This window comes from Moschus berezovskii, chromosome 2 (assembly GCF_049115385.1).
Source record: "Moschus berezovskii isolate FMDL1 chromosome 2, NW_MosBer_1.0, whole genome shotgun sequence".
NCBI lineage: Eukaryota > Metazoa > Chordata > Mammalia > Artiodactyla > Moschidae > Moschus > Moschus berezovskii.
In genome coordinates, this window is record NC_142461.1 from 4,383,962 (window position 1) to 4,399,431 (window position 15,470).

At 38.7% G+C, this 15,470-nt stretch overlaps 1 protein-coding gene across 6 annotated transcripts in view; it reads right to left on the reverse strand.

Annotated features, from left to right (window-relative positions):
• Positions 1–3,585: 3,585 nt before the first annotated feature.
• HP1BP3 (heterochromatin protein 1 binding protein 3) overlaps positions 3,586–15,470 on the reverse strand; it is a 38,338-nt gene continuing 26,453 nt past the window's right edge. For all 6 annotated transcript variants that reach the window (XM_088843273.1, XM_088843285.1, XM_088843282.1 and 3 more), the window contains 5 exons: positions 14,133–14,223; positions 9,577–9,736; positions 8,090–8,201; positions 6,241–6,360; positions 3,586–5,369 (listed from right to left, as the gene is read on the reverse strand). In XM_088843273.1, coding sequence (XP_088699399.1) covers positions 5,075–5,369; positions 6,241–6,360; positions 8,090–8,201; positions 9,577–9,736; positions 14,133–14,223 — 778 coding nt within the window. In that variant the 3' untranslated portion in view covers positions 3,586–5,074. The remainder of the gene's footprint in view (positions 5,370–6,240; positions 6,361–8,089; positions 8,202–9,576; positions 9,737–14,132; positions 14,224–15,470) is intronic.

The following is a 15,470-nucleotide window of genomic DNA, read 5'->3' on the forward strand; positions in this document are numbered from 1 at the left end:
AATGTATGTACAGAGCCTGACGTGTAGAAAAAATTCGGTTAGTGTTAGCTATGATTGTCACCTGAGAAATCTGAACGCAGGTCAAGAAGCAATAGTTAGAACTGGACAGGGAACAACAGACCGGTTCCAAATCGGGAAAGGAATATGTAAAGACTGTGTATTGTCACCCTGCTTATTTAACTTATATACAGAGCACATTATGCAAAATGCCGGGCTGGATGAAGCACAAGCTGCAATCAAGATTGCTGGGAGAAATATCAATAACCTCAGATATGCAGATGACACCACCCTTATGGCAGAAAGCGAAGAAGAACTAAAGAGCCTCTTGATGAAAGTGCAAGAGTGGAGTGAAAAAGCTGGCTTAAAGCTCAACATTCAGAAAACTAAGATCATGGCATCTGGTTCCATCACTTCATGGGAAATAGATGGGGCAACAATGGAAACAGTGACAGATTTTATGTTTTGGGGTTCCAAAATCACTACAGATGGTGACTGCAACCATGAAATTAAAAGACGCTTGCTCCTTGGAAGAAAAGCTATGACCAACCTAGACAGCAAATTAAAAAGCAGAGAAATTACTTTACCAACAAACGTCTAGTCAAGGCTATGGTTTTTCCAGTAGTCATGTATGGATGTCAGCTGGACTATAAAGCAAGTTGAGCACCGAAGAATTGATGTTTTGGAACTGTGGTGTTGGAGAACAGTCTTGAAAATCGCTTGGACTGCAAGGAGATCCAACCAGTCCATCCTAAAGGAGATCAGTCCTGAATATTCACTGGAAGGACCGATGCTGAAGCTGAAACTCCAATACTTTGGCCACCTGATGAGAAGAGCTGACTCACTGGAAAAGACCCTGATGCTGGGAAAGACTGAGGGCAGGAGGAGATGGGGACGACAGAGGATGAGACTTGGATGGCATCACTGACGCAATGGACATGAGTTTGAGTGAACTCCGGGAGTTGGTGATGGACAGGGAGGCCTGGCGTGCTGCAGTTCACGGGGTTGCAAAGAGTTGGACACGACTGAGCAACTGGACTGAACAGAATGATTGTCACTATTATTATGTTAAGTAATAAGTCAAATAATGACACGTTGTCAAACACATTCAAGGCACCAAAGAGAAAGCACTCTGCTAATAAGCAAAGATTTAACAGCATGGTGTTGATGACACATTTACATACAGTACCAAAAGAAAGAGCTGCCACTTTTGGGGAAAACAGCTGGGAAGGTTGCCTGTAGAAACTTCCTTTGACACACTAGCTGTTGACAAAACTATTAACAGAAAGTTAAAACTAAGCTAATACATTTAAGTAGCCAAAGGCAGAAACTTCCTGAAACAGAAAAAAAAAAAAAAAAAGGCCATTGAAGAATCTTGTGGAAAATGACAGTCAGAAGGCAAGAATATAGTAATAAAAACGGCAAGGATCAGTTTCTTAAAAAAATGAAAACAGTGCAGTCGAGGGGTGCCATTCAGCCTCTTTCCTGGCTTCTGAGCATGCATCCATCAAGCAGGTCTAGGCCCAGCGCTCCAACAGTCCTATTCTCTAGCTTCAGCTCTGCAGAACTGAGTGGCCATCTGTTCTACTGCGAACATGCAAAAGCAACTCTACACACTGGGAACAGAAATGTCAGTCAGGACCTCTGGGGAAAATAATTAATGATCTTTACACAATTAAGGACAGAATTTCTGGGACTTCCCTGGTGGTCCTGTGGCTAAGAGTCCATGCTCCCAAAGCAATGGGCCTAGGTTCAATCCCTGGTCAGGGAATTAGATCCCACATGCAGCAACTAAGAGTTCACATGCTACAACTCAAGACCCTGTGCACCGCAAGGATAGAAGGTCCTGCATACTGTGACTAGACCTGGCATAAATAATACATAAAATAAATATGTTTTTTAAAACCTCTTTAAAAAAAAAAAAGAATTTCTCTTCATGGATAAAATTTGAATTTTTGCTTGACCCAAAGAAAAAGAAATATGATTTATCAGATTCCAAAAATGAAAAGCTTCAACTATAATTTTAAGTTTTTGGATTAAAGTTTCTTTTAGCTGGTGTTTAGTTAGCTAAGTACAGCAGTTCATGAATAAAGCTGGCTTACCCTCTTCCCCCTGACAGTTTAGGATGGCAAAGCACCTTAGCTTGAGCAAGAATAACTTCTTAGGTTCTTTAAAGAAGGTATAAGGATAAGTTAGCAAGCCTAGACCGGGCTGACAAAATTTTACAAAAGAGGAATGACAGGAAAAAAATGTCCAAGGTACAGGCATATGACCTAGCCCTTGTTTTCATATAATTTCTCATTAGTTATAGCCAACAGACATGACTGGATCAGGCTTCCTTTTGTTAAAACTGCGTGGATGGTTAGGATGGAGTTCTCCCTGTGTTGAAAGCTTCTGTCATAACTTAAAAAGTCTCTACCCTTCTCTGAAGTGGTGTCTCTTCTAATCTGAGTTTTAAGAAGCCAACACTCTCTCCCCCAGCACTTTGAGATTCACCTATCCAAGGTTGTTTGTAGGTGGTTTAAGGACATGTGAAACACTAGTTGAGCTCACTAAAAGGCACCGACAGTACTGAAGCCACTGATCCAGGTCAGGAATTGTTCGGTTATCTTGGGTTTGGTTTGCTGTTTACCATTCTGTAACATGGAAGCAAAAATTGTGCATTTTGCTCTTTGAGAATGCCTGAAAGTGAAAAAACCCCAAATATCCCTTTATCTCAACATCAGGAAGGTACCTATCTTTGATAGCTGGGGATTTTCCCGAGGGAAGAGTGCAATGGCCCTTTTGTCTTTTCCCTTCACATGATGCTAAAGTCAAGGACAGTTCTGTCTTCCCCTGAATTCTGTGAATTTAACAGAACGTCAGGGTGGAAAGGGACCTGAAATAATCTCAATGTCTCACTCTACGCCAGAATGCCTGATACACGATGTAGCTACCAGATGACTGTTCAGGCAATCTCTTTAAAACAAAGTACAGAAACCAACCGAAATCCTCACTTCTGATTCCAGAAGAGTAGAGAATTCTTAGCACAAGTACCTAACAACTATAATATTAAGAGTTATTGGACTTCTCTGGTGGTTCAGTGGCTAAGACTCTTGAGCTCTCAATCCAGAGGGTCTGGGTTTGATCCCTCTAGATCTGACATGTTGCAACTACAACTCAAATAAATGATTTAAAATAAAAACATTAAAAAAAATTATTACCTGCTAAATAGCATAACAGAAAATTAGATTACTTTCTAGGTCTAGGATTTACCAATCTTTTTGCAATGCTGTCTTTTTTTCTAGTTCAAGGACATATCTGAACACTAAACATGAAAAACTGGAATTTATGACCTTGAAAATAAGGACCCTGATAAAATACAAAGTGATTTTTAAAAATCCCTTATGCACTGAATAATCAGGTTCAATGTACTAAAAACATTCACCATCCATTTAAAACTTCAAAAAAGCAAATAAACTGGAGCTTGTTGGAGCTTGTGTTTAAAAAGGAAAATGGATGACAATTAGTACAAGGAGCACAGAAGGCTCAAAGTGAGTAAAACACTACTTCTGAGGAATTCTAGAAACTTTTAAATACAAGCTACAGTTCAGCAGCTTTTAAAATTCCATGTTTATTCATATTTTTCAAAATATATGTACATAAAAAAAGGAAGATTTACAACAGGAAAAGATTGCCTTACATGCAACACAAATTCCAATAAACTCATGATGGGATCACACATGATTCTGGATCTAACTCAAGTCAGCCTTCTTAAGTCCAATTCCTAGCCACGCCTCAGGCTGCAGACGGGATCCCAGGAGACAATGCAAATGGAATGGATTAAACAAACATATTTTGCTTCTGGCAGCACTCGGGCCAGAAGATGTACACCAAAAAATTTAAGACAATTAAAATGTCAAGTGCCACAGGGAGGATAAATGATAACTGGAAATCAATATTTCTTAGGAAGCTAATACTATTTAACACAACTTCACAATACTAAAACAAATACAAATAAGGAAGGGTTAGGTAGTCAGGCTTCATTTGTTTTTTTCTTTTCTCTTTTTAAATAACTCAAAAAAGGAAGCCACTTGTTTGTTATCAAAAGTGCTGTGGAAAGAAAAGAGGGGAAAAAACCCACAGATAAACTTGTAATATTTTAGCAAATTGTATGTCGTTTCATTTCACATTTCTACATTAGCAATGGTGTAACTCTCCAACATTTCCTTATAAAAAAGGGAAAGAGGAAGTGACAATTCATGCTCCAAATGTTAAAAATATATTTAACTATCTGATCAAGATTTTGTTTTAGTTTTTGGTAATGCAGGTGACACCAGAAATCACAAGTTCAGTATGTTCCTATATTCCCTCTTCAGTCAGAAACCAAGTGGTGGAGAGACCGTGTGCTTGCTGCTGGGGGAGTACAGTACCCAAGGCCAATGTCAAATACCTGGGAACTGAGCAATGGAAAAGCGGCCCAAAGGGGTCATGGATCTTCAGAATCTAATGAGATCAGGGTGCTTTTGGCCTATTCCCAAAGCTAAGACATCTCTGTGTGTATAGCTGGAGAGAGAGAAGGTTAGCGGAGTGGTTTAATAAAGAAGATTAGTTATCACAGCTGTAAGTGAAGCCTCTAGGCAGGGGGCTTTATGGTCCAGTCAGTGCTACACTGCCTCCTTTTTACATCCAGCACCCAACCAGCATCCCATTCTTGATGGCTTCTAACAAATACAAAAATCTTTGTAACTGTTTAGATAAAACTGGAAGGAAAAAAAAAAGCCAAGGCTGACCATTAAAAAAGAAAGAGGACTAGGGTGGAGGGAGAAGAAAGGACAAGTACAGACTATACCGTTCAGGAAAAGTCCAAAATTATGGCAGAAATTAAAATGACTGGGAGAGGGGAGGGGCAGGCACCAAGAACAGCACCTAAAGCTAACAAATGGCTAAACTGGTTTATTTATATTCCCTTCCCATAATGTTCAGAGGGGAGGGAAAAAAAAGTAATTTTAAAAGCATCAAAACTAAAACAAATGCACACTGACCTCAGAAAATAAGATTTTGAATTTCATCATGATACCCTTTTTTCCTATAAAATTTACTTTTTTGCTTTGAACGATTTCTTCATGGTAGATTTGCCCTTGCCAGGCAATTTCACTTCCTTTCTCACACTGGCTGCAGGTTTTTTGGAAGAGCTACCGCTAGGTTTCTTGATGACTGAGGGTGAGGGTCTGGCTTTCTTGGCAGGAGTTTTCGCTTTAGGAGGGGCTTTTTTGGGCAAAGGCCTCACTTTTCCTCGCTGGGCAGCTGGGACTTTGGGCGCCAGCTTGGACCCTCTTTGCTTCATGGCTGTAGCCTTCCCTGGTGACTTGGCTGGGGTTTTCTTCTGTAACCTGTGAGAACCAAAGAGAGAAGGCAATCACTTAGTACTTGAGAGATTCACTTCACCGTGATGACGAGATACTTTGCCAGTGAAGAAACAGCACAGGTAAAATCACCTACACTGAGAAGAATACTGGTTATAACCTTTCACCTAAAATTGTATAAAAATTCAACCAATTCTGGAAGTCTAAAAAACATGGAATTATTTTTCTTCAAGTAACCAAACTACACACTACACACACACACACACACACACACACACACACACACACACACACACACACACACACACACACACACACACACACACACACACACACACACACACACACACACGTTTGACCAAAGAGTAATTAAACATTCACAGTGTTCCACAAGTTTAGAGCCACACACACACACACACACACACACACACACACACACACACACACACACGTTTGACCAAAGAGTAATTAAACATTCACAGTGTTCCACAAGTTTAGAGCCTCACACACACACACACACACACACACACACACACACACACACACACACACACACACACACACACACACACGTTTGACCAAAGAGTAATTAAACATTCACAGTGTTCCACAAGTTTAGAGCCACACACACACACACACACACACACACACACACACACACACACACACACACACACACACACACACACACACCACACACACCACACACACACACACGTTTGACCAAAGAGTAATTAAACATTCACAGTGTTCCACAAGTTTAGAGCCTCTAACTTCTCAGGAGAGGGTAAGTTCAAACGTCACAAAGAGCGCTTGAGAAGGACCCGGAGCCCCTGGTGCGCTCTCGCAGCCTCTGTCACGGCCTCTCAGCTCTAAGAAGCGTCTCCCACACTCGCACCTTCTCTTCGGTGGTGGCTCTTCGTCTTCAGAGTCCTCCTCTGACGAGTCCTCTTCATCTTCATCCTCATCCTCATCTTTAGAATCATCTGGCTCTTTCTTTGGAAACAGAACTCCTGGGCTAGTAAGAAAAAATATTAGATAAAGAGAAGTCCCATTGGGACAAGGAAAAGGATGTGAACCTAGATATGTTCTTTCCTGGACGTTACCCACTTCCTCCCACACTCCCCAATTAAGTGAGGTTAGGTTACAAATACTAGGTCACAATTTAACCTATCTTGAACACTCAAATGAAGTTATGACAAATCTATAAAAGTCTCAAACATAACTCATTCTCTTCTTCCCTCCATTTGACAAAACTGACACGTAATAACTTATTTAGTAAAATAATTTAAACTCCTGATGTGTGTTCAGCACTGTATCAGCCGTTGAATGTATAGCAGTGAATGGTCCATACGGCAGGGAACAGTCTACACAGCAGTATATATTTTTTGCCCTTATGATACAAGACCTCATAAAGCCTGAATCTCTTCAAAGTTTTTGAGAAATTCAGCAAGGATTTTCTAACTTTTCTTTGTCCTTATATGATAGAAAACTTGGTACCACTGATTAATAAATCCTTAAATCATAACACTGTATGTACATGATTTTAAGAATTATCTTTAAAGCTAAACATTTGAAAAATTAAAATACTGTAAATTCAATGAAGTAACACTTATGTTTATGCACCTAGAGAAGGGAATGGCAACCCACTCCAGTGTTCTGACCTGGGAAATCCCATGGACAGAGGACCCTGGCAGGCTACAGTCCATGGGGCCACAGTCAGATATGACTGAGCTCCATGCACGCAGCTCCTACACAGGAGGGTGTAGAACATGACTCAGCATGTTTTTGCACAAAGAGCAATGTAAGAAAGCTACACACTATATGCCTGCCAAAATAGGTTTTGTGTTAACTGTCATGGCACTTGACTGGAAATCAAAGTACAAAAAGGCAATAGCCTGGGTATACAGAAAAATGCCTGGTCCATAGGAGGTGCTCAATAAATGTTCTGGTTCAATGAATAAATAAGGCATGTATAATAGACAAGTTTGCAAAAATATGTCCTTGTCTCTATAGTAAGAAGAAGGCAGATTAGGATTCTTAGAAGTAGCTAATGCTCCCCCTACTTGGTACTGAACAATTAGAACAAATAATCCTCTAATAATCTTCCTGTCATTATCATGTACTTTATTTCTTATTAGCAGGAATGAACATGTTAATGGCTGGCCAAGGATCTCAAAGAACTCAATGCTTGATTTCAGGAACACTTGGCTAACAATGAGCTCCAGCAGGATAGGCCAAATCAATCCCCTGTTATTATATGAAAATCTTCTGCTCTCAATACTGCCTGAAGAAGTCTTTATTTTCAAGTACATTCAGTTCAGTGTAATGGTAATAAGGGCAAATAAGTGAAGCCACACCTGTAATCTGGAGTCAGACTTTTAAAAGTTGCAATGATGGAGAAGGAAATGGCAACCCACTCCAGTGTTCTTGCCTAGAGAATATCAGGGACGGAGGAGCCTGATGGGCTGTCGTCTATAGGGTCGCAGAGTCGGACACGACTGAAGCGACTTAGCTATAGCAGCAGCAGTACCAAAGTGAAAATACAGGTCACTAACTACAAACCACCGAAGGGTTCCATTTCCACTTATACCAAGGTCATACACTTTATGTCTGAATTTTTTTTGGGTCTTCATTCATATCTTGGTAGTTTTCCCTGCTTTCCAATAAAGTTTTTCTATGAGGGCTAAAAAAAAAAAAAAAAAGTTGCAATGACCATTACTTCACATTATGGGTTGGGTGCTTACCTGGGGTAATAGGGAAAACAGAGCTGGAAGGTGCCACTGAATCCTTTACCAGAGATCTGTTCCATCCACCCATTCTTTTCACATCTCTGCAGGGTTTTCTTCAACAAATGCACTGGACAAAAATTCAGAAATGAAGAAAGTATTTGTTTATTTGAATTTGATAATTCTCGCAACTACAATCTATTATACATTATTATGTACATTTGTTATCCTGTCACATCCAGTATTCTGGCCAGGAGAGTTCCATGGACTGTATAGTCCATGGGATTGCAAAGAGTCGGACATGACTGAGCAACTTTCACATGCTATATGAATCCTTTGTGGTCAAAGGGATTATTAACTAATTTACTAAATTACTATTAAGTGTCTATAAATTTGGCAAGAATTAATTATAATGGGATGAGACTTCAGAGACCATTCTGTCAAATTCCTCACTGCACAAAGTGAAACAGCAGCCTACAGTGACTAGTGACCTGCCCTACAGTTGCACATAAATGGCTAACTGTTGACTTAAAACTCAATCTCTATTTCTAGTCACTTAAATATGTACTGAGTGCCTATAAGTACTGATAAGCATTTAGGAGAATGTCTATAAAAATAAGCCATGTATCAAATTAAGCAGCAAATAGTAACAAAACAGTATCATGGCTCCTAAAGGCCTCACCAGTCCTCACCTTTCACACAAAATCACAAAGCACTCCTTCATACCATTAAAAAATACATACTGCATATGTTAAAAGTCAACATTAAGACCTCAAAATTAAGTGTTTCATTTAAAACAATACGTTGTAGTCTACATTTTCTGTCACTTAAGTTTTCGCGTTCCTCACCCTACAGCACTGTGCCTGCTCTCAGGGTTGGTGAGAAAACGCACCTCACTAGCCCATAAATGACAGTGTGCTACAGCCAGGTTTTCACCCTCAGTCCTCACCTGACAGGGCAAACATATCTATCAAGACGCACCTTCTGTATAGGGGTGAAGTCAATAAGAAATCACATAAGTAGTAGTCTAACCCACTGGTTTGGTTTCAGGCTGACATTAGATGTGTTGGTAAACATTCAGAAGAAGGTAAAAAAATACTAGAGAGAGTTTTTTTTTTTTTTGGTTATGCCCCATGGACTGTGGGAAAACAACATCCCCTGCATTGGAAGCTTGAAATCTTAACCACTGTACCACCGGGAAGTCCCACTTGAGAGGTGTTTTGAACCTAGAAATTCATCTCTATTACAATAAAAATTAGCATAAAAAACCTTTATAGTAAAGTGAAGTCAAATTCTAATCCTGAGCAGACACTACAAATTAAGGGTAAGTCTTGATTATTTTTGTCTTTTTGTAAATAATAAATTTGTAAAGTTGTTTCCTCTTGGTTTTCAGTCAGTAGTTAATGCTCTTTCATTAACAGCATGATCTCTAAGGATATTCCCATAAGATAACTTCCCCCACCTTCCCCGGGTCTGCACTGAATGTGCTCAACTCTGAGTCTTACTTTGATAGTTAGAATTGGTCCCTGGGTGGTTCTCCAGGACATACTTCTTCAGAGCAGTGGTGGAGCAGGTCTTCGGCTCATTCATGGCAGCAATGGCAGACAAGATTGCATATTCCATCAGGCTTCCACCAAGCAGGGGTTTCTCCCCTGATTTCTTCAGCTGTTTTCCAAGGAGGAAGAGAAAAGCATCAAGACAACACTCTCCCAAAGCAGCTCAAGACAAGACTCCTCTGCACCAGGTGGGTCGGAGTTCCTGCATTAGCACAGATATGTTTTACAATAAATTGTCAGGTTAGGGACTTTCTCTTCCCACTCATCAGGTATTCAATCTAACTGAGGAGTCCCAACCCTCCTGTGGATATTTTCTCCTTCTATCTATCCCTCCATCCAACTGAAAATAGCAAAAGCCAACCTAACCCAAAGAGAATGACAGCTCTACTCCAAAAAGGAGGTTAAATGGTTATGTCCCTGATAAATTAACACTTTTAAGACTACTTCCTTTTTTCTGAACTTGAAAAATGAGAGTACTTACAAAAATATAATAGTCTTTTTAATCTTGTAAGGAAAACAGCAAAAAGTCTGACAAACACCTGGGGTATAACAGAAAATTATATAGTATATTTCAAGAACAAAAGGCACCAGTGCTAACAAAGGTGGCACCAGTAAGCAAAAAGGTTAAAGAACAAACTGATGTGTGGTCTACCATAGTGACTCTCAAAGAAAGGTCCAAAAACCCCAAAGGATTCCTGAGACCCTTTCAGAGGATCTGCAAGGTTAAAACTGTTTTCATAATAATACTAAGATTGGTTTGTCTTTTTCACTGTGACGACATTTGCACTGATGGTGGATCAACAATGAGTAAAACTGCTATTACTTTACTACAAATCATGGTGGAGGCGCAGAAATGTACCAGTAGTTGGCGCGTTTTTTACCACTATATAATTATGGAAGAAAAATAAAAGCTAGCTTCACATAGGAATGTCTTTGATATAAAAATGATTTTATGAAATCTCAACACCAATGCATGTCTTTTTGATACTCTATGGGGCAAAATGAGAAGAATATGTAAGGCATGCTGGCTGCATGTGGAGGGATGGTGACAGTCTCAAGGAAAATCACCTAGTGATTGAGTTCTGAGCTGAATTAGCTACATTTTTCATGGAATACCCTTTTTACTTGAAGGAACAATTAATGGATAATCTATGGGCATCGAGACTTGGGTATCTGGTAGACATTTTCTTGAAAATGAATTAAGTAAGCCTATCAACTCAAGGAAAACAACTAACAGACAGTATTTGTTACCAAATGATAAATTTAACTTTTCAAGAGATAAATTGTGGAAAATCTGTACCTACAATTATGAGCACAATAATTTTCCAATACTTAAATTTTCTGATGAGATCAGTAGGTGATATTAATGAATATATTTTTTGTTATTTTTGATGAAATATGTCAACATTAAAAAAATCTGCATGATTCAGTGAAACATTATTTTTCAAATGACTATGTTATAAAATTACACTCAAAGTTCAAAAATTGCACTCAAAGTTCAAGACAGACCAAAGAAATTTTAGGAGCTCACTAATATGGTTTCAGGCTTCACACGGAAACTTTCATGTAATTGAAGAAATACCACAAGATCAATTAACATAATATACTACATTAACAGAATTAAGGACAAAAAGTATATGATCATCTCCAGAGTTTTAGAACAGTATGTGAGAAATCCAACAACCATTCATCATAAACTTCCAACAAACTAGTAACAGACCTTTCTCAATCTGATAATAGGCATTTATGAAAAATCTATAGCTTTAATGGTGAAAAAAAATCAATGTTTTTCCTTTAAGATGGGTAACAAGACAAAGACATCTATTCTCATCACTGTAGCAGATGTTCTGTCCAGTGCACAGGCATGGAGGGGAAAAAAAAAAAAGACATCCAGACTGGAAAGGAAGACATAAAATGGTCTTTATTTGCAGATGACATTATCCTATATGTAGAAAATCCTAGGGAATCCACCCCCAAAGTCCCAAGGAACCTACAAAAAATTCTAGACTAGTAAATGAGTTCAGCAGATTGCAGGATACAAGAACAACAGACAAACCAAATGTATTTCTATTGAACAGCGGTGAGCACTCTGAAAAATGAAAATAAAGTTCCATTCACAATAGCATGGAAAAAGAACAAAATATTTAGGAATAAATTTAACAAAAGAAATGTAAGATCTATACACTGAAAACTACAAAGCACTGCTGAGAGAAGTTAAAGATCCAAATAAACGAAGAGACAATGCTTGTCAATGGATTGGAAAGCTCAACACTGTAATGGCAGTGATTCCTTCCAGATTGATCTATAGGTTCAATGCACCTTTTACCAAAACCTCAGGTGGATTTTTGTGATGAATGAATTGTAAAAACTGTAAGGAAATGCACAAGACCCACAGCAGTCAAAGCAATTTTGAAAAAGAAAAGGTTAAGAGAGGATTTATATTTCCCAATTTCAAAACTTACTATAAAGCTACAATCATCAAGATGGTGTGATCCTGACATGAAGATTCACATATACATCAATGGAACAGAACTGAAGAGTCCAGAAAAAAACCCTTACACTCATGGTCAATTACGTTTTGATGAGTGCCAAGGCAATTCAACAAGGAAGGGACAGTCTTTTCAATAAGTGGTGTTGGGACAATTGGATGTCCACATGCAGAAACATTTATATCCTTATCACACATCATAAGCAAAACTGAACTCAAAATGGATCACAGATCTACATGTAAGAGTTAAAACCATAAACCCTCAAAAGATAAGTAAGAGTAAATCTTGATTTCAAGCCAGGCAATGATTTATTAGATAAGTCATCAACAAACAAGCAACTTAGAAAAATGATCAACTGGACTTTACCAAAATTAAACACTTTTGTGCTTCAAAAGACACCATTAAGAAAGTGAAACCATGGGTCACAGAGTAGGAAAAAATATTTGCAAATCATATATCTGAAGAGGAACTTGTATCTAGTTATATAACTCTTATAGAGGGGCTTAAATGAGGCTTCCCCGGTTGCTCAAAGGGTAAAGAATCTGCTTGCAATGCTTCAATCCCTGGGTCGGGAAGATCCCCTGGAGAAGGGAATGGCAACCCACTCCAATATTCTTCCCTGGGAAATCCCATGGACAGATGAGTCTGGTGGACTACAGTCCATAGGGTCACAAAGAGTTGGACACAACTGGGTGACCAACACTTTGACTTTCACATATAACTCTTATAATAAGACAAATAGCTCAATTCTAAAAATAGGCAAAGGATGTGAATAGACATTTTACCAAAGAAGATAAAAAAATGTCCATTAAGTCCAAGAAAAAATGGTCAACATCAACAGTCTTAGGGAAATGCAAACTAAAACTACAATGAGAAACAGCTTTGTATCTACTAGTATGGGTATAATTAAAAAAAAGACAGTAAGAGAGTTGGCAAAGATGAGGAGAAGCTCGAACTCTTATACACACACTGCTGGTGGGAATGAAAAATGATGCAGCCACTTTGGCAGCTTCTTAAAATAAATCTACCATGTAGTCCAGGCAGTCCACACTCCTACTTTACCACAAGGGAAATAAAAACATATACCCACACAAAGATCTGGACATAAATGTTCACAGGCAATATTAATCACAATAGCTAAAAAGCAGAAATAACTTGTGAATGGATAAATAAAATATGTCAGATTATGGAATACTATTTGCCAGTGAAAGGAACGAAAGTACTGATTTCTGCGGCAACATGGATAAAACAAAAAAGTATTATGCTAAGTGAAAGAAGTCAGACACAAAAGAGCACATATTGTATGATTCTGTGTGAAAGGTGTTAAGAAGGTAACTCTACAAAGCAAGGAGAGATGAGTAGGCTGGATGGGGATGGGAACAGAGAGTGATGCAAATGGGCACAGTTTTGGGGGTGATGGAAATGCTCTAAAACTGGACTGCAGTGACAGGTGTACAACACTGTAAATTTACTAAATTTTACTCAGTCAAACTTTAATGTAAAATGATTATATCTTACAGTATACAAATCATACTTCAATGAAGCAGCTATTACAAAAAAACTATCATTTGTTGAGTATTGGTATACTATCAAAGAATAGTATTGACTTCTGAAAATTACCCTAATTACTCCACATTTAAGTACTTGGTGTGAGCTGGATTTTCTTCATAGACGTAACGCCAAATATATTAAAAACAGATGCCAGCTATCTTCTATTAAGCTAGACAGTGAAGACTTTCGTAAAAATGTTAACAAATAGTAACCTTCTTCTCATTAGGGAAACGCAGTTTTCATAAAAAGTGTTATGTCAACATATAACAGGTTTATTACTTTTAAAAAGAATAAATATCTAAAAAGGTCCTCAGTTATATAATTTCTAATATGGTAAATATTAATATGTATAACCCACATAAAGACAAGCTCTTGGGGTCCTCAATAAATTAAGAGTATAAGGAGGTCCTGAAACCAAAACTTTTGAGAACTACTTCTCTACAACCAACCCTTTGAGCCTCTAACCTGGAATGTTCCAGAAGCACCTTTGCCAGTTATTTGTTCTAACTGGCCCCTCTCTACTGCTCTCTGCAGAGCATTCTTCAACAGCTGAGGCCTGCGGAGAAAACAGAAAACAGCGATTAATACATCAATGAAGCAAAGATTTGGAAAAAACAGATCCAGGGTCATTCTAAACAGCTAAAGTTCTGATTCCTATTACATGTGTAGTACTTTGTTACAGTGGACAATAAAACAATAAGTTGTTGGCACTCTTAATAAGTGGTATTCTTTTTTTCTTCAAGCAAGAAGCTAAATTATTACAGAGCCAGGTACCATACAGAACTATGTAGTATATAGTAGAAGCAAAACTTTTGAGATACTTCTCTAAAACCAAGCCTCAGTTCAGTTCAGTCACTCAGTCGTGTCTGACTCTTTGCGACCCCATGAATCACAGCACGCCAGGCCTCCCTGTCCATCACCAACTCCCGGAGTTCACTCAAACTCATGTCCATCGAGTCGGTGATGCCATCCAGTCATCTCATTCTCTGTCGTCCCCTTCTCCTCCTGCCCCCAATCCCACCCAGCATCAGAGTCTTTTCCAGTGAGTCAACTCTTCACATGAGGTGGCCAAAGTATTAAGAGTTTCGGCTTCAGCATCAGTTCTTCCAATGAATACCCAGGACTGATCTCCTTTAGAATGGACTGGTTGGATCTCCTTGCAGTCCAAGGGACTCTCAAGAGTCTTCTCCAGCACCACAGTTCAAAAGCATCAATTCTTCGGCGATCAGCTTTCTTCACAGTCCAACTCTCACATCCATACATGACCATGGGAAAAACCATAGCCTTGACTAGACGGACCTTTGTTGGCAAAGTAATGTCTCTGCTTTTTAATATGCTATCTAGGTTGGTCATAACTTTCCTTCCAAGGAGTAAGTGTCTTTTAATTTCATGGCTGCAATCAGCATCCGCAGTGATTTTGGAGCCCCCCAAAATAAAGTCTGACACTGTTTCCAAGCCTATGGAACCAATTTCCCACTTGTCAGGGCACTCCAAAAACCTCATTACCATCAGTTCAGTTCAGTCAGACAACAGCAACACAACTTTGTAATCAAGTAAAGAATGGGTATCTTTAAAGTCCCATCTAATTCTGACATTCTCTTGAGGCAAAACTCCTAGATCTAAAACACACGCACACACATAAACATGTATACACACATCAACAAAACTGGAGTCATTTTTTGCAATCCAGTTATCTAAAGTCAGCCTAATAAAATATAATTATCTGAGAAAGAAAATAGTTTTTTTTTTTTAGCATAGTATCTCTGCCTTTAAAGGGCTGTTGTTTAAAAAAAACAACACACA